Source organism: Scylla paramamosain, chromosome 7 (genome assembly GCF_035594125.1).
Source record: "Scylla paramamosain isolate STU-SP2022 chromosome 7, ASM3559412v1, whole genome shotgun sequence".
NCBI classification, from domain to species: Eukaryota; Metazoa; Arthropoda; class Malacostraca; order Decapoda; family Portunidae; genus Scylla; species Scylla paramamosain.
Genome location: NC_087157.1, coordinates 33053116 through 33075722, shown reverse-complemented (window position 1 = coordinate 33075722; position 22607 = coordinate 33053116). Strand labels below are relative to the sequence as shown.

The 22607-nt window shown below is 46.1% G+C and overlaps 1 protein-coding gene across 1 annotated transcript in view; it reads left to right on the top strand.

The window, feature by feature from the left end:
• The first annotated feature begins 4755 nt into the window (after nt 1–4755).
• Nucleotides 4756–22607, top strand: part of LOC135102387 (RNA-binding protein fusilli-like) — a 132969-nt gene continuing 115117 nt past the window's right edge. Inside the window, 2 exon segments of the mRNA XM_064007572.1 lie at nt 4756–5075; nt 17038–17181. Of these exon segments, the coding sequence (XP_063863642.1) occupies nt 4953–5075; nt 17038–17181 (267 nt within the window). The 5' untranslated portion in view covers nt 4756–4952.

The following is a 22607-nucleotide window of genomic DNA, read 5'->3' as shown; positions in this document are numbered from 1 at the left end:
TTTTTATTTCATTTATTTCTTTATTTTTTACCTTTAGTTTTCAGCATATTGATCATAGCGTCTTCTTCTTCTTCTTCTTCTTCTTATTATTATTATTATTATTATTATTATTATCATTATTATTATTATTATTAATTTTTTTAATTAAATAATTTTATTTTTTATTACTGTCAGCCTAGTGCGCCTGCGCACTGCGCCACGCCGCGGACAGGACGCCTGACACAAGTTGCGGGTGTCTTACAGAATCCTCCTCCCTGTTTTTCTGATCTCTGCACCGAGTTTTAGCTCCTACTATTGCATGTAAGTGTTATTATAGAGAGATGGTAGTTGCCTGCGACGTGTTTAGGACTCCAGCAAAGCTTTAACACGAGGGAAATACGAGCGTGATAACTGAAGGATTGGACTGAGGACAAGATGGGGCTGCCTTGCTGTTGTCGAGTTTCTTCCCGTATTTGACAGGCTTTCTTCCTTACTTTCTTATTATTTATTTATTTTTTTTTATTTCACGCTTTCTCTTCTCTTTTTTTTTTCATGACGACTGTGACACTGAATCCTCCATTTCCAGCAGGCTTACGTTGTGACTAAATATTGTTGCAATGACAGTCCATGGTTCTGTATGTGAAGTAATAATATTGTTTTCTCTTCCCGGAAAAGATTTCGCGAAATTAATAATAATAGTAATAATAATAAAAATAAAAGAATGAATAATATCAAATAACTAAAAATAAGGTAGATAAAGTAAATAAATGAGACCAGTTTTTCTTTTTCCCTTAATTTGCCCGAGCGCTTTTCATACGCCAGTGTTGACATGGCGCCAAAGCTTCGCGGCGGCAGCAGCAGAAGTGTCTTGTGGGTATTTTCTTTATCAAGGATGGCAGGATGTATATTGCTGTTTTATTTTCAGCTTTGTAAGTATTGAATATTTCACGGCAGTCTATAAGTGTCAAGTCTCAAACTTTTTGATAGTTAAATATGAGATACGTGGCAGCTGTACGTATCAACTGATTACATAATGTTTATTTATTTATCTGTTCATTTGTCTCCTTGTGTATTTATTTATCCATCCACTCGTTCATTTATTTAGCTAGTTTAGTGTTATCTTTTAAATGTTCTCTTTCAGTAAGTATAGGCTGTATTACACTTTTGAATAATGACATGTACGTAATTTTTATTGTGGTCCTACATGTGTATACCAGTCGAGTACATTGCAGTCCTTAAAGGCGATCCGAACCAAACCATATATGTGGACCAATAAACACGGACTTCTTACTGATTTATTAGAGATATTTGATTGCAGTGGGAAGTGGAGGCGTGGGTGTGTGTTGAAGTGAAGTGTACTGGGCAGTGTGGTGTACTCACTGGCCGAGCTATTGACGTGAAAAAGGAAGAAAAAAAAAAAAATAAGGTATTTGTTGGTGAGAGGATAATGAGTTGCATATTTCAACCTTTATTTGTTAATTTCCTTCGCTTTGTGGGGAATTCTCGTCACCTGGCGCCGTAAGATGATACTTGAGAGATTGGAATGGCGTTGTACAGTGCACCAGCAGAAGTTTTGGGTTCTTTATTTTCTCTTATTTTTCTCCCTCGCCCGTTAGCTTGACCCAGACGCAAGCGGACCTGACAAGTTCGCTCACTGTAGTACGTGTCGAACCTGAGTCTGAGGTATAACCAGCCTCATGTGGAAACAGGTTGTGCGGTGGACTGGCCTGGTCCTGCCTCGCCGACCCTGCTGCAGTGCTCTTGGCGTTATCACATAGACTTTGCTGCTGCTTTTGAACGGTTTGCTTTAGAGTTTAGAGATTGACAACTTCAGCAGTTTTTTTTTTTTTTTTTCCTGTTTTTGAGGTGTTATGATAGATATTGCTGGTGCTTTTGAACCATTTTCCTTAGAGATTGGCATCTTCAGTGGGTCTTTTTTATTTTTTATTTATTTCTTCTTTTTCATCCTCATCAGTTTTGTTGTCCTTGGTCAGTCCCTCTTAGATAAAAAAATGTAAGTAAATAAATAAAGAAATACAAATGTCAAGTAAGGCCCCAGCTCAAGGCGTATTGGTGTTTGGTCTTCCTTTTGCATCTATCTGCGACCGTGTTTGTGATTGTGAACTTGGGGATGTCTTTACTCTAAACTATTCATTTAGTCTTTGGTTAGGTTAGGTTAGCATGTCTTTGGTGGTCTTCCCGTTCAAATCTGTCACTTGAAGGGTCATTGCTGTTATCTGCTTCCTGTCTCTCTACAAAGGCGAAAATTCTGTATCTACGTGTATAAGAGAGAGAGAGAGAGAGAGAGAGAGAGAGAGAGAGAGAGAGAGAGAGAGAGAGAGAGAGAGAGAGATGGTTGCTGGGGCTTAACACTTGTGTGAATTGCAGAACGGTTTTATACATTTGCCTGTTCATCACTCAGGTTCACTCCAAGTTAGAGTTTCCTCAGGAGTATAGAGCTGTCAATAGTATAGAGCTGCCAGAAGTATAGAGTTTTGTCAGTAGTATAGAATTTTATAGTATAGATTAGATGTTGGTAGCATAGAGCTGTCAAGAACGTAGAGATGTCAGCAGCATGGTAGGTGTTGGGCGCCTTGGTGTGGTTGAGGGCCTGGCGAGCCACTCAAGGTGCACCTCGACCCTGACCTTAGTGACCTTGCCTCAGTTAGCGGTAAGATGAGCTTCAAGAACATTTTTCCTTGTAACTTTGCATCCAGACCATCTAACTTTCGCCTAAATTACCTTTGATATCTTGGTGGTTACGATGTCACGCGCGCGGACAAAAGCATCTTCCTCTGCACGAGTTGTGGACTGGTGAATAAAGGAACACGCTAATAAATAAAGATAAAGAGTGATGCAATGATTGTGAGTGTCCAGGAAGTAAAATAATTGGGTAATAAATAAGTGACTTAAAGAAATATAAAGTTAAACATAAGATTTGAAAAAAAAGTGGTAGAATGATTGTGAGCGTCCAAGAAGTAAATTAAATAGATAAGTAAACGAACAAATTAATTAAAGGAATAAATTTCAGAGAATTAATGTCGTTTAATAAGAGAGAGAGAGAGAGAGAGAGAGAGAGAGAGAGAGAGAGAGAGAGAGAGAGAGAGAGAGAGAGAGAGAGAGAAACAAAAACAGCATCGACCCAATATCTCCAGCTCTGAAACCTCTCTGCTGACACAAAGTTGCGAGGAATGTTAAAGGAGAGGAGCGTCATTAGAATGGAGAGATGAAAAGCAGGTTCATCTCTCTCTCTCTTTCTCTAAGCATGATGGGAGATTTTTCTTTTAGGCATTCTGGTTCCTTCAGATTTGTTTTTGGCATTCGTTGCGAGGTCAGTCGGGTCAAGTTACATGTTGTAGTTTGATTTAATTCAGTCTCGTAGTCCATGTGACCTGCTTCAACAGTGTAGTGGAGCAACAGTTCTTTAGGTGAATCTTTTGTCTCCTTCTGTGTTCCTCACATTCGTAATAAGATCAGATCAGGTTAAGTTTTACAGTATAATCCAATGCCATTTTTTTTTTTTTAGCATAAATTAATGGCAGGGCGAATGTTCATGTAATCCATTTCATTGTGGTTCCTTCAGCTGGACTGTTTGCTTCCTTGCTTGTTCCTCGCACTCGTGGTAAGGTCAGGTTAGGTTAGATTTATATAATCCTTTTATTCCTCTTAGCACTAATTAATGTGACCAGCTTCAAAATCATGATGAAGCTCTGATTACGGGTACCCTCTTTTCTATTTTTTCCTCGCATTCGTGGTAAGATTAGGTTAGGTTAAGTTACCCAATTTAATATAATTCAATCTCTTGGCATTATTAGATGTAACCGGCTTCAACAACTTGGTGGGCGACTGTTCTTCATGGGATTCTTTTGCCTTCATGTTTGTTCCTCGCATTCGTGTTAAGATGAAGTGAGGTTAAGTTACACAGTTAAAACTAATTCAGTGTTGTAGCATACGTAATGAATATAACTTGCTGCAACAGAATGGTGGGCGAGCGTTCATGTGACTTTTCATTGTGATTCCTTGAGCTGTACTGTTTATTTAGCCCATTGTTTGCTTGGCGCACTCGCCCAAGTGCTACTGGGAGATGAGAAGGGGAGCGGGGTTAATGGGCTGTGTTGGTTAGTGAGCCGCTTCACACCAGGGTGCCGAGTAAGAGCAGGTCGTCGCCGGCCGCCGCCACCCCCTCGAGGCACACGCCTTCCCAACACGCCGCTCCTCCCACGCTTATCGCTGCCCGTACTGGCCCTGGGAAAAGACACCGGGCTTGCTTGTATCCTTCACTGCCATCACAGGAGTGGTTTGTTGCAGTGACTCACGGATCACCAGTTGCCAGTCGTCTGTTTAGAGTTTTGGCGTCACGTTGCTGTGTTGGAGGTGAACGTTCCGTTCTACTGTCAAAAATTCCTTCCGTCCTCAGCACCATATGTTGTGTCTGGCCGGCCGGCTGTGTGCGAGGGTTCTGCTCCAGCGCGGCCAATCAGCGGTCAAGACTGTTTTCTTGGGCCAATAAGATCGTGGCTTTCTCTAACCACGCCCACGACAACTTGTAGCATCACAAGAAATTTTTAAGTATGCCTAATACACTACTTTTCTCTCTCACTCGAGTCCACAGGGATCACGCTGCATAGGAAACGAAGTCATCTCATCAAATGGCACGAGTCCTGACGTGCAAACGTTGAGGCAGAGGTGTGTTACAGCTACAGGTGCAAAAACAACGAGGAGCTATAGTGGCGACGCGCGGCAACTCCACACAGGTGTTGGTCTCGGTGCTCACCTGGACTCTCAGTGGTCGAGGCATTGCGGTGTTGGGAGGGTTGGACTCAGCTCTCTCTTTTTATCTATTAATTTTTTCTTCGGTGTTCGCTTTCGGGTGAGGGCAGTACAGGGGCGAGACCGGACTCGGTACACAGGCAGTACTAAAAACCGGCTTGTGGATCGCAGTTCCCTGTGATTTTGGATTTTCTGGCCTCAATATGGCGAGCCACTATGTTATCATGTACACAGCCACGGCGGGGGCCAACGGGCCTTTGCTGGGCACAGATGAAGAGGATATCGTGTTATTGCAGTTCTTGGTGTGGGACGCCGTGTGCAGAAAGGTACTGGTTCCCCTGACGATGTTTTGTGTGCATGACTAACCTGCATGTAGCCTCTACTCAGTGAACAGTGTGCCGCGGCCTGGCGAACGCGGCACAGGTGTTGGGAACCTGACGTAGCAGCTGCTCCCTCATCGCTTCGGTCCCTCACACTCCTCTCCAGCACGTGCTACGCCTCCCGCCTCCTTTGCTTCTTTTATCTAATCTCACCTGCCTTATCACCTGTGTGCGCCTTTAAGAAAGCCGCCGCCGCCTTCTCTCATTTACTTGGCCTGAAGCTTAAGCCCAGATCACGCCTATCTTGTGTTCAGTCCAGCAATTAAAGTGTTTCCTGGCTCCCAAGCTTCCTCTTCACCAAGTTTCCTTTGCAGTGTTTCTATGAAGAGCGGTGGGTGAATGTTCCTGTCTTAGTTATACCTTCTACCTCCCTCTTCTCATCGTCTGCACTCCCTCTCTCCTCCTCCCTCCACGACCACACCCGTGAATGTCAATTAAATCTTGGCTCCGGAGCGGTAATTCCTCGATCCGAAGCAAATAAAACTGCGGGACCTTTCTGGTGTCATGTATTGTCGCCGTGAACACGTCGCCAGCGTGGGAATGTCAGGCGCGTGTGGCGGAGTGAGCATTACGAAGAGCGCTCCACGTGAAGGGAATGTTTGCCTGAAATCTGCAATTGTTCCTAAAGTTTGCCAGGGTTGCCAACATGGCGGCGATTGGCGACATCAACAGGTGGGCGTCTGGCAGGGGGGGAACCCGTCCGCTCATGGCAGAGGTGGGCAGGCGGCGAGCGGGCCCAGGTTGTCGTATCGGTCAAACGTACACACGGGTTTCTAGGGATCATTGGAGCTGAGCTAGAAATGCAGCCTCGACTTGGCGGTAAACTGAGTGAACTGAGAGCGGCAGGTTAAGTTACGTGCGTGTTGTGAGAGACAGAAGGATGAGCTGAGAGTAACACGCGTGTCTGTTGACCTGTGCGGCAACACCCTCCCTCCCTCCCCACTTGCCACTCCCCTCCTTCCCTATCGCCCCCTTTCCCCGCCCCGTCCCGCCAGCATCACCTGCCGATGTTAATTCTCCATTCTTCATTCCCCCCTCTCTCCCTCTCGCCACCTCCCGGAGCCCCAGGCGGCCTCCAGTAGGCTGGTTTACACTGAGTCAAGGTGGCGGCGTCGCAGGAAGCCTCGTGACAACACTGACAGCGAGGCGACCACACGTAGCCCTTGCCTAATGCCTGGCTTGCAAGAATTAAAAGATTACATTATGTCCTCATTCATTCCACCTGAGCGCTGGACGAGGGCGGGGAGAAAGTGGACGTTTGCTGCACGGGCGGGGAGGCAAAGCAGGGCGAGGCAGAGTGCGTAGCGACTATTGAATGCTGCCTCCTCCTCCTCCTCCTCCTCCTCCTCCTTCTCCTCGCCATCTCGCCATCTCGCCGTCTACTTTCTTCCCGCATCCCCTGCCCCGCCTTTCCAGACTGCAGGGAAGGAACTACATGGCTGCACAGCTTGCCATCAGAGCGTCCACCTCATCCCGTTACCGCTTGTGCTGACCCGCCACCGTCCCATTAGTGCAGGGCTTATTTATATTCAGTCTGGTCATGTTGGCTCAGAGGAGGTAATTTTGCCTTACTTGGCAGGCCCGGCGCGAGGCTCTGACTTACCAGCACCACATGAACCGCTCGTTGCGCTGCGCCGCCACTTCTCTGAGTGACCGGAGCCAGCTGACGGCACACTCATGCTAGTCTCGTCCTGCCAGCGCCGCAACCATATCAAAACTATCCTTGGCTTGGAGGGCGTCTCTTCAGAGCCGCCAAGCTTGTTAATTAAGGAGCGTCGTCACTTGACCCTCTTGTTGCAGGGGCTCAACACCGGCCGATAGTGCACGGGTATCCGGCGCTGCTGCTCACCTTGGCGGGCGAGCCTCGCCGCATCGTGGCCCAGAGATTAAATTGTTGCGGCAGGCATTCAGCGCACACTGTCGGGTTGAGCGAGGCGGTGGCGCTCATTTACATCTTTGATTTGTTTTACATCGGGATTCGATAAACGTTTCCATCATCAACGTTATGCCCAATGTACAAGCCCCACCTCCCTGTGTGTGTGTGTGTGTGTGTGTGTGTGTGTGTGTGTGTGTATGGCTGTGAGACTGAATGAATTTTACGTCCCAGGTCGGTGCCCCATCGTCAAGACAGACAAACAAACGAACTGTGCTCAGGTGTCATCTTTAAATCTCCCTGCTCCTCCCCCTCCTCCTACCAATGTTCCCATTGCTAGGGAGAAGCGTCTTTCTCTTATGTAAGTCTCTCTCTCTCTCTCTCTCTCTCTCTCTCTCTCTCTCTCTCTCTCTGAAAATAGCGCTGTTGAATATTTGAATATTTATTAATGTATTCAAATTTCTCTTTTCAAGTTTTCATCATAATTAGTTACTTTAATTTAATTTAGATCAACATACACGAGATCTTTCCCATCCCATGTCTTACCTGATACATAGTATTTTTAGCAGCACAGTATGCAGCCGCGTTTAGGTTAGAGCACAAAGCGTTGCTTTAGATCCACCCTGACCGTCGTTTCTTTATCACAATTATATGTACTCTGTAACACGGAAGTCACTTGGCATGGAATATTTCACTCTTGCTGGAAAGGAGAAGGAAGCGTCACGGAAAAGAGAAAAGTGATAATCTCTATGTCCTTTGAAAAGAGATTGGTTAGACCACTAAGCGTTTCCTTCGAGTCGCTCTGACACTCCCATTTGTATCGCGCTCCATAACACGAGTCACCTGGTGTGGGATATTTCACTAGTGTTGAGGAAAAGGAAGTGTGAGGAGGGGTGGAAAGGCCGCTCTTCACACACTGGCATGTCTTTCACGCCGGTTCTGAGCTGCACACCTGCGGCCGCTTGTGGGTCTACCTGAGTGGCTTTCACACCGTATGATTGATCGCTTATCTACTCAGACGTGGTGAATGTAAACACGCAAAGGCCGCGCGGATACAATTCGGTTACCTCCAAGTCTTAACATTGCGTATGAAAGTAGAGATGTGTTTGGGTGTTAGAGCATGAGAAGTCTTCGTGTCATGAACTAACGCTTGCACTTTTGTAAATACCAGAGTGATTGTTGTGTCATGTGTATACTAACGAAACATTTATCAAGTAAAGTCCTCAGGGTCAGTAATTCGAAAAGAGCAAGAAAAAATGAGTTCAAGCTTGATAAGAGATAGGAATGAATTGGTTCTGAAAGTAGAGTGGCAGGTCAATGGAAGACTCAGTGATCAGATTGTCAGTGTCGAGCAATTAGGGAGCTCTAAAGGAAAAATAGATAAATTGCTGGAGGAGAATGGTAGGTGCTGTTACGTAGGCGTGCTTCATATAGAGACTGCCATGTGTAGGCCTGAAGGATTCTTGTAGCTTCCCTTACTTTTTATATTCTTATTTTCTTCTGCGCCTTTATTAGTCACATTCGTTACTAGCATATCTTCATTCACTGCATTCATAATTCTTTTCTCAGATCTTCCTCTCTTTCTCCTGCCACGTAGATCCATCTTCAGCACCCTCCGGCCCACACATTCCTCGTCTCTCCTCCTGACACGCCCAGACCACCTCACTCACGCCCATTACAAGCATATCTTCTTTCTCTGTATCCATAATTCTTTCTCTCTCCATCTCCATCTCTAGCATCCTCCTCCCACACACTCCCCACCTGTAGATAAGAAAAACCGAGATAGTTTTCTAGATACAGTTGATAGGCACAGAAGCTAGGCGTATCTGAGGAGCATGGATGAGCTACGGGAGGGAGGATATAGGGGCTTGATGAGGGTGGGCAGGTGAGGCAGGTATAGGAAGGTGGACAGGTGTGACAAGGAAGGAGCGGCGGGGGGCGGGAAGAGGAGGGGTAGAGGTGGGATGATAGAACGAGAGGGTGCTGGGAGGGACCACCTGTCGCTATGTTTGGGGTTTACTGGTCTGCTGGAGTCTCTCTCTCTCTCTCTCTCTCTGCTCTGCTCTTTCGCAAAATGGTGTTGTTTTGTTATTCATTTTATTTACATTCATTCATTCATTGCATACATTGATTCATTTTCATTTTATTCTTGCACTTTATCTCTTCTTCCTCCTCCTCCTGTTCTTTTTTTCACCATCCTCCTCCCGCTACTTATTTATTTATTATTTTTTGGCAAGGGAAGGACGTAGGACAGAGAATCCCCGTACAATATGATAGGGCTCTTCCTTCCCAGCACCATGACGTAATCCCTTCGCTGTGTGTACTTCCGTCCGTTCCAGAGAGAGAGAGAGAGAGAGAGAGAGAGAATATGAAAAAAAGATATGCGTACAAATTAAGACCAGGATAAGAGATACCGTTAACCCAGCAGGGCGTCACCACCACCACCACCACCATCACCACCACTGTGTACTGGCAGTCACTAATTACGAGAGCACGCCACCTGCAGGTACACAACGCCGCTTTCTGAGAGAGGCAGACAGGCATTGTTCGCATTTTTGACTGTTGAAAGTGACGCCGAGGGGAAGGGTGAAGGCCAAGAGGCGTGGCGCTCGGGCGTGCTTCATCTCACTCCTAGGACTGCATTCTCTGACGCTCCGCCGCCTTACCCCGACGGAGTTTTAGATTCCAATGGGTGTTCGTGATTCTAGCTGGAGTTTAGCTGTTGTTTTATCTCACAGTGAGGAAAGCACTGACTTGTACATTGCATTCTCTTACATTACAGTCTCTATCTCATCGTCGACTTACCTGCACTGAGTTTCATATTTCAGTGGGTTTTGTTAGTGCTCTAAGGCCGGTTCCATGACTCTTGCGGTAGGTTAGTAGGGATTGTGGACTCTCAGTGGGAAAATACGAACACCTGACTTCTCCATTACATTGTCTTAAGTTCTACAACCTTTAAAAAAATATGCTGATGAAAGACCGAAGCGTTTAAGGATTATGGCCTGTGTCTGTGTGCGTGGATTTGTAGGGATCTGTGTTTTTTGTTTATCTATTTACTTACCCACTCTGATTTGTAGATACCAGTGGGTGTTGTTAGTTCTTTCAAGGGTGCCTTCTTGATTCTAGGAAGAGTTTAGGAAAGAAAAATTCGAAAGTCTGACTTCTTTTCCCACAAATTTATTTTCTCCTTACCTCTCTCCATGCCTTCTAACACCTTCCCCTTCCTGCTTATTTTTAGTTTTCCGTCTTTCATTCCTGCCGTTCGTTTTCTTCCTACTGTTGTCTTTGCTGTCTCCATGCCTTTCCTTCAAAATTTTCCATTCCTTCATCTTCCTTTTTTTAGTATTCTATTTACTATTAAATTATTTATAAATTGATATGAGAGAGAGAGAGAGAGAGAGAGAGAGAGAGAGAGAGAGAGAGAGAGAGAGAGAGAGAGAGAGAGAGAGAGAGAGAGAGAGAGAGAGAGAGAGAGAGAGTTAATTAATGTAGCCCCTGTGACAGTCTTGAGTTGCCCACCAGCCTTACTTTCAAGAGGCCTCCAGGTATCACACACAAGACGGGTGATTGGGAGCCCAAGTTAACCTTTACTGTACCCCAATTACTGACGTCTTGCAGCATCCCAGTGAGAGGCCTGCCGCGGGGGTGTGGGAGGAGGGGGAGGAGGGGACACTGAAGGGCACAGGACTCAGGGGTGACAGGTACTCGTCTATACCTTCACTGTGTTCTGTTCTTAGGTTCTGTAGATGAGGTAGCCAGATTTGGGTGTGAGGTCTTGCAGGAGATAGGCTGAGATGTGACGTACTCGCCTATACCTTCAATGTGTCCTGGGTCCTTCTATGGGTATTGGCGTCTCGTGAGGTCTTCTAGCAGAGAGGGTGAGGTGTGACAGTACTTGTTTATACCTTCACAGTACCCTGAGTCCTGGAGTTACGTTCTGCTGATGAAGTAGCTAGGTTTCTATGGTACTGGCGTCTCCTGAGGTGTTCCAGGAGAGAGGGATGATAGAAGGAAGATGGCTATGGTATTGGATATAGGGAATGATGGTGTCTGATCCTTGTGTTCTGATATGTCTCGTCCTCTTCTCTCATTCCTCTAACAGGATATTGTTTAGGTTCATGGTTCTAGTGATGGTTTAACAAGGATTCTTCATCATCTGTAAGCAAAAGACTCGTGAAAAGCCAACACTTCATTTCTACAACCTTTAAAAAAATATGCTGATGAAAGACCGAAGCGTTTAAGGATTATGGCCTGTGTCTGTGTGCGTGGCTGTGTAGGGATCTGTGTTTTTTATTTATTTATTTTATTTTTTTATGTTTTAACGAGATTTCAAAATGCAACAGACCTTTACGTTCTTACTAAGCTGCTTGACCACTGCAGTACTCTCTGCTAACTTGACGTATGATAGGGCAGAGATTAATTATGAACGAAGAGATAGGATAGGTGTTGTATTCCGCAGCTGTTTTTATGTGTAGGGAGAGTATAGTTGCTTGTTGACATAGTAATGTTTTGTTAGATGTGTTAACTGCAGGTGGAGGGGAGTTGTGCTGGATTTAAATTACGTATATGCTAGAGGAAATACAGAAGTAGGCAGGGGATTTCAGAGTTTGCCAGTAAGAGAGATGAAAGATTGAGAATACTGGTTAACTCTTGCATTAGGGAGGTGGGCGTGCTTCTTAAACACGTTCTTCTTCTCAGAGGCTGCAGAGATTATTAGTTGGATTCTCTCTCTCTCTCTCTCTCTCTCTCTCTCTCTCTCTCTCTCTCTCTCTCTCTCTCTCTCTCTCTCTCTCTCTCTCTCTCTCTCTTTTGATGGCTTAAAATCTTTGTCAAACTTCCTCTAGTATCACATTTTTTTTTTTTTTGTGTAGAATCTTGGCCCAACGATTACTAGTATCATAGTTTTTTTTTTTTCATTTTGATGGTATAGAATCTTTGTCAAAGTATCGCTAATATCATAGATGTTTTTTTTTCTCTCTTGATGATATAGAATCTTTGTCACACTACCACTAATATCATCGGTATATATATATTTTTTCTCTCTCTCTGTTCATGGTATAGAATCTTCATTAAACAATCACCAGTGTCATAAAAACACCCCTGAACATCCCACTGGCTTCCCCCGAGGTTATTGGAAGTGGCTGAGACAAGCTGCGTGAATGTTTGGAAATATGAAGTAGAGCCACGTACGTCACACTGCAGGTGAACGGGTGAACGGGGAAGTCTTGCCCAACAGCAGCCCGGTCCGTCCCACACCGGGATATTGCGTCCCTGACAAGACTTGTTGACAGAGCAAGCCAGCCAGTCACTCAGTCACTCAGCCAGTCAGTCGGTGGATAATTGTCAGTTAGTCAAAAAGTAGAATTAGTCAGCCAGGCAATCTCCGTCAGCCACCGCACTGCAAGTCATCACGTTAATACGTTTCAGAGTCTGAACTTAATTAACCTACACCAGACTATTGCCACCACCACGCCCACTGCTTCTCACAACAACAATGGCGGCAAGGGAATAACTGGTAGTATTGTTAGACGACAAAGACCAAGACCACGACGATGAAGATGATGAGAATGATGGTGATGATACTGCCGTTGGTGATACTACTCTTACCATCTCTCATCTCCTCCTCCTCCTCCTCCTCCTCCTCGTAGTCGTCGTATCGTAATCAGACTAATAATCATAATCATGGCGGTCTCAGTCCAGCCTCGTTCCCGCTAGACTTGTTTTTCTTGACGTGAAATTGCTTCAAGAACTTTCAAACTGGCTGCCCTCCTACCTCGGCCTGTAGTCCCTCCTCTCTCTCTCACTCCCTGCTTGCCTTACTCCCCCTCCCCTCCCTCCCCGGCCTTGCTGCGTTACAACTCGCCAGGGGAGCCGCGGGGGGCGAACAGGGCGTGGCAGGGAGGAGGTGAAGGAGTGTGATGAAGGGAGCAGCGTATGGGATAGCACACTGTGGTGATGTAAACTTCTTTGTCTCAGATTTTCGTTCTTTTTTTTCCTCCTCCTCCTCTGCTCCGTTGTCTTAGTAATAGTTTTCCTCCTTTCCTTATCCTCCTCCTCCTCCGTCTTCCACCACAACCACCATCACCCACACTACTACTACTATACCACTACTACTACTAGTACTACTAATATTTATACCACCACCACCACCACCACAACAGCTACTATTGCTACAACCACGTACTGCTTCTACTCTTTTGCTAATCTTTTCCATTTCAACGCCTTCCTTTCCTTGCCACAGAAGTTCACCTCATCACCCGTTTGATTTGGTAATAGATCCCTCCTCTATGTAAATTCTCATGATCTATATTATGTTGTTTATTTCTATTTTCATTTATTTACTGTTTTCCTGTCTCCTGTTACCTTTTCCTGTTACCTTTCCGTGTCTCTTGGAAGCTTCTCGGCCAGCAGGCTTCTCCCTCCCGCCCTTGCCAACTCATCATCACCTCATTCACCTGTAGACTGTTTCACCCCGCCTGCGGAAATGCGGTTGTCAGGTGTCGCTGTAGAGGGGATGTGTTGTACTTACCTGGGCAAGATTCTCTCTCTCTCTCTCTCTCTCTCTCTCTCTCTGCGGGTTCCTCCTCAGTGTTTGCCATCCCATTAATTAAACTTTACTTAGTGTTACTAGTGATGCATTTAGTGAAAGCTGGCGCAGTCTTCTTGTGTATTCTCTCTCTCTCTCTCTCTCTCTCTCTCTCTCTCTCTCTCTCTCTCTCTCTCTCTCTGTAATGGGCAGCTCTCAACTAAAGTTTATTTGTCATAGCTTCTGCCCTTTCTGTTCTCGTAATCTCACTCCCTCACTCCTCCCTAACACGCATGTGCCTACACACACGCACGTGCACTTATTACGTATGCGATGGCGGTGGTGGTGGTGGTGGTGGTGTCAATATTATTACCGTTGTTATTGCTGTATATTTTTACTACTATCAAATTGTAGGAGTGGGACTAAATAAACAGCAGCTTGACAGGAGGACGGGCTGACGAACACGTAGATAGCCAGGCAAGCAGACAGATAGACAGAGAGACAGGTAGGCAGACAGGCAGACAGACAGACAGAGACGGTCTTAGATGAGGGAGAAGGGAGGAGTTAAAGGTCAAAGGAAAGGTCAAAGGAACGTGAAATCGAGAGAGAGAGAGAGAGAGAGAGAGAGAGAGAGAGAGAGAGAGAGAGAGAGAGAGAGAGAGAGAGAGAGAGAGAGAGAGAGAGAGAGACGCACGTATTAAAAATAAAGACGGTAAAAAAGGAAACTAATTGAACGAAACATTTGTGGTTAGTGAACGCAATGCTCAGCTTCAACACTTAAGGATCTCTTTTTTGTTTCATTTTATTTTATTTTATTTTTTTTATTTTTTAGTAATGAAAGAAGAATGAGAGTGCTTGGTGTGAGTAGCAAGAGATAGCGGTGATTTGTTATTCCATGGTGTTCTCTGTCACTCATCCATCCACTCATTCACTCAGTCACTCATCCACTCAGTCGCTCATCCATCCACTCATTCACTCAGTCACTCATTCACTCAGTCACTCATTCATTCAGTCACTCATCCACTCAGTCACTCATCCACTCAGTCACTCATTCATTCAGTCACTCATTCACTCATGTCACTCATTCACTCAGTCACTCATTCATTCAGTCACTCATCCACTCAGTCACTCAGTCATTCAATCACTCATTCATTCAGTCACCCATCCACTCAGTCACTCATCCACTCAGTCACTCATCCACTCAGTCACTCATTCATTCAGTCACTCATCCAGTCAGTCACTCATCAACTCAGTCATTCAGTCACTCATCCACTCAGTCACTCATCCAGTCCTCTGCTTGTTGCCTGCCTCGCGTTTTTTTTTTTTTTTTTTTTTCATTCTAATCAGGTCCGTGTATAGTTGGCGCTGTTTGAACGATTGCCTAAGTAATAATAACAACAAGAATAATATCCTCTGGAGCAGCAGCAGCAGCAAAAACAACAGCAACAACAACCGCAATTATTATCAACGACAGTTATGACCACAACAGCAATAACAGGAACTTTTGTAACAACAGCAGCAAAAACAACAACAACAACAACATTTACATTATTATCAACAACGAAAATAACAACATTACCACCACCACCACCAACAACAACAACAACAACAATGAACAGCAATAGCAACAACAATACCACCATCACCATTAACAACAACAACAACAACAACATCAATAATATCTATCCCCTAAACAAAGATAACAATTTTATAATCAAGAATAAGAAAAAAAAGGAAGAAATCAATAATCCAGCGATGCTATAGTCTGTCACCTCTTCACTTGCCCTCTTATTCAGGCCGCCCCTTCACCCCTCGGCCTTGCAAGCAGGGACACAGGTGGTGGTGGTGGTGGTGGTGGTGGTGGTGGTGGTGGCGGCGTCGTCTGTCAGAGGGGGAGGAGCCACAGTACCTCCCTAGTTTAGCCACTTGCTCTGGCTGGCCACTGCATCTCTGGGCTTGTTTGGAGCGCCGCTAACTCCGCCATAGCTGGGTGTGAAAACTTGCTTGATTTTGTTGTTGCTGTTGTTGTTGTTGGTGGTGGTGGTGGTGGTGGTGGTGAATTTACTTTTGCTACGACTATTGCTGATGCTGCTTCTACTACTACTACTACTACCAATACTACTACTGCTACTACTACTGCTACTACTACTACTACTACTACTACTACTACTTCTATTACTAGTAAGCCCTGGTCGCGGCGTGCTGAGATATGAAATGGAATAATGGTTAGTGGAGGCAGTTTCGTGCAAGGAGTGTTTGGTTAGCACGCCAGGACGTTACCGCCGGGGGTCCTGGGTGTCCGGCGCGCCCTTGCTGCCTTCACTAGCATCCTGGAGTGTCCTTTTTTTTTTTATTATTATTATTTTATCTCCCCTGGCGGAGTTTGTGCTGCGTTGTTATCGTTGGTGAATTTGAAAGCATGACGCGACAACTTTAAAGTATTGAAGGCAATTTACATCTTGTCTTGAAGTAGAGGCTGAATAATATGTGAAGGAATCGAGTGACACGATGAAACTGGTGTCTCCTCTGTGCTGCTCCCGTCAGGTGTTGCCACAGCGGATCAATCTTCAACTCTCTTGGTCTTCAGCGCCTTCCTCAGTCACAACCATTACACGCATGTCTTCTTTCACTGCACCCTAAACCTTCTCTGGAATATTCCTATCTTTCTAATTCTCTCGGTCTTCTGCGCCTTCCTCAGTCACACCCAGTACAAGCATGTCTTCTTTGCATCTATAAATCTTCTTTCACGTCTTCCTCGCTCACTCTTCTCCTGCCTGGTAGATCCATCTTGGTCCATCCTCCTCCCAGCTTACTTCTCGTCCCTCCCCCTGGCCTGCCCAAACCACCTCAGTCTCGCCTCTCTAGGGTAAAAAAATAAAATATACGGCTCACTGTAATTGCATGTTAGGGTTTTGTTGAGGGAATCGATAAAGGAAATACTTGCTTTTGTCAGGAAGAAAAGCTAAGTTAATTATCCGTCTCGCTCCCTCTCTCCCACAGACGGTGATGGATTTTCTTGAGGAAACGGATTTTTTTTTTTTTTGTCTTCGTGTGTGTGTGTGTGGAAGAGAAAAGTTCAGTTAGTTTCTCTCCCTCCCTCCCTCTCTCTCTCTCTCTCTCTCTCTCTCTCTCTCTCTCTCTCTCTCTCTCTCTCTCTCTCTCTCTCTCTCTCTCTCCAACAGACGGTAAAGGATTTTTTTGAGAAAATTGATTGATTATTTATTCATTTATTTACTTACTTATTTATTTATGAATTTAATTTAATTTTATTTTATTTCATGGAAGAGAAAAGTCCAGTTAGTTATCCCCCTCCCTTCCTCCCACAGAAAATTACGGATTTTGTTGACGAAACTGACAAAAACAAACAAAAAAAAACAAAAATAAATAAATAAATGAAAAAAAATAAAATAAAAATAAATAAAAATAAATAGATAAATAGATAAATAAAAGTTTGGTTTTTGTTGAGGAGGAAAGCTCAGTTTGTTACCCCGGTCCTCTCTCTCCCCCAGACGGTGACGGAACAACAGTACATCGTGAGGCCGCCCACGGAAGACATAAACGAAAATGTGCTGGGCGAGCAGTGCCGGGAGGACTTCCGCCTGACAGAGGACCAGGTGAAGAATGGCCAGCCACTCGAGAACGTCATCGACTCGGTGAGTACACCATGGATTTACGAGTCCGTCACTCAGTGTTTGGATGAGTGAGCGAGTGAGTGAGAGAGTGAATGCAGTGTTTAAAGTGGTATATCTTTAAGTTATGTATATTAGACAAATGAGTGGACTGTGGTGGTGAGAAACAGAATGAAGCAAGGGATCCTGATTTATGCAATGCTTTGAGAGAAAAGTGAATCCTCCTAGTTCTCCCTGAGGAAGACTCACTATCGAAACGTTAGAGAAATAAGGATCTGCTTTATCCCTTTGTTCTCACCACCACGATCCACTCAGACCTTCAAGTGTCGCAAGGGGTGTAACAAGAATGACAAACAAATTCCTCATGGCCAGTAATCAGGATAGGACAAGAAATAATGTGTTCAAACTTGACGAAGTGAGATTTACAAGAGACAACAAAGAACTGGTTCTCAAATAGAGTGGTAGATGAGTGAAATAGACTCAGTAATCAGGTTGCCAGTGCCGAGTGAACAGGGAACTTTAAAAGAAGATTACACAAATCCCCTCTTAATCTACGTTTCTCTAAGGGATGTAAATTCAAAGGCAACTATTTACATAGCAGAAGACGCAAGGAATGTACCGTAGCGGCGGGCCGTGTGAAGGAAGGGGGAGGGAGGGAGTGAACAAAAGAAATTGATAGGGGTCAAAGGGAGGATGAGCCGCCCTTTAGTTTCTCATGTTCTGCAACACACACACACACACACACACACACACACACACACACACACACACACACACACACACACACACACACACACACACACACACACACACACACACACACACACACACACACACACACACACCAAAATAAGCAAGTGTGTGCAAACAGTATACATAAATTTAAACTAGTACAAAAAGGTCTTGCATAATATAGAAAGACCAGGCGAGGAACGGTGCAGCAGAGAGGGAGTGGCAGGGACAAGGTTGCAACTGGCTGAAGGTTCTGTAGTGCCATGGATGAGGCAGTTGGCTGAGGAGCAAAATTGGTTGTCACAAGTGGTTAGGGCGGCGCGGGCTGGCGAGGGCAGTGATGGCCTGGTATAGTGCCGTGTAAGCTTCTGGGAGGCGGAAAAGACACGCTCAGAAAGCAACATTAGGAATATTTTCTTACCTCGCACTGCTTATAAGAGAAAGGCAAAAGGTAGAATGGTGGAGTGAGGCGCACTATGTGATGTAGAGAATCGGCCACAGCAGCATGGTACATAATAAGCTTAAACCACACCAGAATCTTAGGCTCGCGGTAGGCTGTGTTGTAATAATTAGCGGGAGGTAAGCCAGACTAAGTGCACCACATGCATGCATTCGCCCTTCAGAGTGGTAACCTTGCCCCGCCCTGCCCCTAGAGCTTCAGAGTCCCGGTCCGCTGCAAGCAGAAGGTTCTTCTGCAGAAATCACTTGCACAAAATCATGCGACAAATTACTTCACTCGGTATATTCGTTACGAGGTGTTCAGCAAGAAAGTATATTTATTAAGATGGCCTGGTTAAGCGAGATGGCTCTCGCTTATTGCTGTGGTCGTATTGTTGTATTAATGAGCAGGCAGTACTTGACACAGCCCGTACTCCCGCGGCGGTGCAGCGTGGAGGGCGTGGCGGTGCAGGTCCCGGAGTGTCGGGCCGCTGCGGGACACTGGCGGCGACGGGGGTTTTAAAGAACACTGGAGTGTAGCCGTCCGTGCGCCGCGAGTCAAGATGTGACAACAGCGTGTAGTGGCGGCGAGGCGACGTGGGCTGCGGCGGCCTTAAGGGTGGGATTCCAGGCAGCACTCCCGGCTTTGTGACTGTGTGGGCCGCCGCGGCGTGAAGAGGTTTGGTCCAAGAAGCGGCGTGCTCGTCCAGATGGCTGTGGGAGGTGCGGTGCGGGCCGGCGAGCCTCGACCCTACGGCAGCGCCACACGTGCGCCGCCCTCGCCTCGCCTCGCCCTGGCTTGCGCGTTTTGTTTTTCATTGCGAGTGTTTTGCTTCTTCCGCGTTATCTTGCGTGGATAGTTCCTGACGAGTCGTATGTGTGTGTGTGCGTGCGCGCGCCAGCGGGGACGAGGCACAAACTCCGCTGACACCTACTGGAATAAATGTAAATAGATAATTTCCTCGGTGTATGGAAAGGAATGTTTTTCTTGGTCAGTTATTCCTGATGTGATGGATTCTGTTGATGCGAGGTGTGTGTGTGTGTGTGTGTGTAGGGACGGAGCGGCAGGGAGAGACAAGGCCTTATCTGATCACTTCCTGCCGCTAATCGAAGTCACCATTGTTGTCACCTTCCCTCTCCCTCTCTCCCTCCCTTTATTCCTCCATGAGTTTTAATAACACACCCTTGCATTGTCTCGGAATACAGAACAACATACATTCATTTGATTATCCAGAATATGTAATGAACTTCCTTGTATTGGTGAGGTGTAAATGTTGAACAGTAACACTTGTTTGTGGAGGTAGTGGTGGTGGTGGCGGTGTTGTGCCGTGCCGTGGGAAGGTGGTCTCTGCTTGTACTGCCTGCTTAGTGTCTGGCTAATTGGTGTTGGACGTGCGTGTGGAAGACAAACGTTCGGGCCTCGCTGCTCCCCGTCGTCTGTCTCACGCCGCGGCTTCCCATCGCCACGGCAACTGGATCCCCCCTGCACTCTCTCCTCGCCTCCCGCCCGCTGCTCGTCCTGCTCCTCGCTCTCATCCTCAAACGAGTGTCCGTCTGCTCCCTATCCTCTGTTGTCTCGGAGTAAATACTCAAGGCGTGGGTATCTGCGGCACTAAATGACAGGTCGTGATTCAGCAAGGCAAGCTAAAAGAGAAGCAGCGTGTATTTAAATGAGGTGTAGACGAGTAATGTTGACGCATCTAGCAGTCCTGCCGCCCATCTGCCGACATGCCGCCAGGGCTGCCAACGTGACCGAGTAGTTTTGTTCATATTTTTTCTGGCTCGGAAAATTTCTTACTGGGTAGTAATTGAAATAGCGATCATCGGACAGGTCAGCTGGCACGTCTCAGGAACGTGGTTTGGACGAAACGATGAAGGCCTTGCATTTCTGAAAAGCGTGGCATTCAAGTCCACTCGACAGGTTTCCCCTCCATCCCTCCTTTCTTTCCCTCTTCCATGCCTCTCACTCCTTCCTTCCTTCACTTTCATACCTGCGCTCACCAGGTTATGTCTCTTTCTCCTTCAAAATTCCTGTACTTGTTTTATCAACGTCTTCATTCCAAGCATTTGCCCTTCACACCGGCGCCTTATTAGTGGTCCCTTGCCTTCGCTGCTCCGTGCGAGGCGCCGCTGTGTTGTTTCCCTCCAGGGTTTGACTATTTTTCCATTGAGTCTGGCTGGCTCACTGCGCACTGCTTCCCTCACACCAGTACACTTCAACACCTTTACTTACGTTCTTAGACACTGTAATATCCACCTCCGTGCCATCATACGTACCCATTTCCATCTCAGGGGATTTTGTATCTCGCTCAGTACCTTTACGTAGGTTCTTGGAGACTGTATCATGTCTCAGTACATTCAGACTTTATCTACCCTTTTATATTATAGGCGACATTGTATCTACTTCACCACCATTAGGTATGTTCTTGGAGACTTTATATAATATCTAAATACCATCACGTATCCATTTCTACACCACAGTATTGTTTTTATGCTAGGTTTTCTTCCCCGTATCCGTCATCATCAGCCAGCAAGGATAGAAGCTAGAAAAAAAAATAAATAAAAGATAACATAAGCCTTGCCATTTTCTTAGAAGAAGAAGAAGAAAAAAAAAAGAAAACAGCAGCACAGCAACTTGAAACTGATCCTTCGTAATAGCGAGTGAGCGAGGATTGCTGATGACGGCACTGTAATGGCGTAATGGCGCTGTCATTCACCAGCGGAGTGTCGGCTCGCCACATCCGCCCGCCTGACCGCCCACTGACAACACCGCCGCCCACCCCACGTCTTGAAGGAATGGCGCGTCTTCAGGCGGAACGTGGGCCTTGTGAATATAAGGAGACTAAAAACAATGATTCGCGAACTGTGCGCCGTGACTGCCACCAAAGTACGCAGTCTGAGTGTCCCTAGATAGGTACCATTAGGAAAACTTGACATGCTATGAGGAAGGCGCGAAGAAAAAAGGAAATTGTTGAACTGTTTTGACAAGATAGGAAAGTGTTAATATTCAGGTAAACACACACACAACACACACACACACACACACAGCTTTGCGCTTTCATCATTCAGGCTTATATCAAGTTAGAGTTTTCTCAATGGTGTGTGTTCATTTGTGTCTTTAGCGTAGTGGGAATATACAACACTGATAGGACGATCGGTGCGCTGCCAGAGTCCAAGAAGTGCTATAGTTTTAATGCGCCACTGAACAACAGAGTGTGACAGAAACTGAAGCTCTCGACTCTTCATAAGGGAGTAGCGATGATGGTGATGTGCTATAGTGTGTTATGGTGTGTTATTGTCCCTGGTGGCAATGATGTATATCACGAATGCAGCAAAGGACTACTGTGGTGTCTCAGAGAGTGCCACTGCGATGGTGGTGAGACAAAGTCATGAATTACAGTTGTCAGTGGTGGTGATGGTTGTGACAGGATAAGAGGGTGGGTGGTGATGGCGGCGCGAGGGTGTTGGCGGTGGTGGTGGTGGTGGTGGTGTTTTGTTCCCGGGGCGTGTCCGTCTGTTGTTGTCTGAGGAGGAGGAGGAAGATGAATAAGGGGAGGAGCAGGAATAGTAAGAGAAGGTGGAAAATGAGGGAGAATAAAGAGGCAAGGAGAGAAGGTGAAGAGTAAAAGGAAAAGGAGAGGGAGAAGGAGGAGGACAAATAGGTAGGAAGAGAAGGTGAAGGAGTAAGAGGAAGAGGAAGATGTGGATGTTGAGAAAGGAGGAGGGAAGGAAAAGAATATGGGAAAGAAGGAAGAATAAAGAAGTAAGAAGAGAAAATGGAGGAGTAGGAGGAAGAGGAAGAGATGTAGTATGTTGAGAGAGAGAGAGAGAGAGAGAGAGAGAGAGAGAGAGAGAGAGAGAGAGAGAGAGAGAGAGAGAATAAGATGAGTAAAGGATGATTAGAGGAGGAGGAAGAAGAGACGAGTCACGTGAGGGAGGGTGAAGCCAAGAGAAGCCACCAGATAGGGACTGAGACGCACCTTAACCTCCCTCAGTCCTCCACCGCTCTTGGGTTTCCCCTTACTGGCCTCCCTTTCATCTCCTCCCCTCGCGGCCTCTTCCCTTCACTCCCTCCCCTTGTATGGCTATTCATCCCTGGGGAATCTGTCCCATTCAAGGGGTCCTGCCGCTCCCCTTGGCCAGGCTCCTGCTCGCCCTCCGCCCCTCCGTCCCGCTGCTGCCTCGAGGGTCGCTCCTTTCTTCCCTGCCACGTTTCCTTCCTCCTGCCATCCTACGCACTTCCAGATTACTGCTCTCTCTCTCTCTCTCTCTCTCTCTCT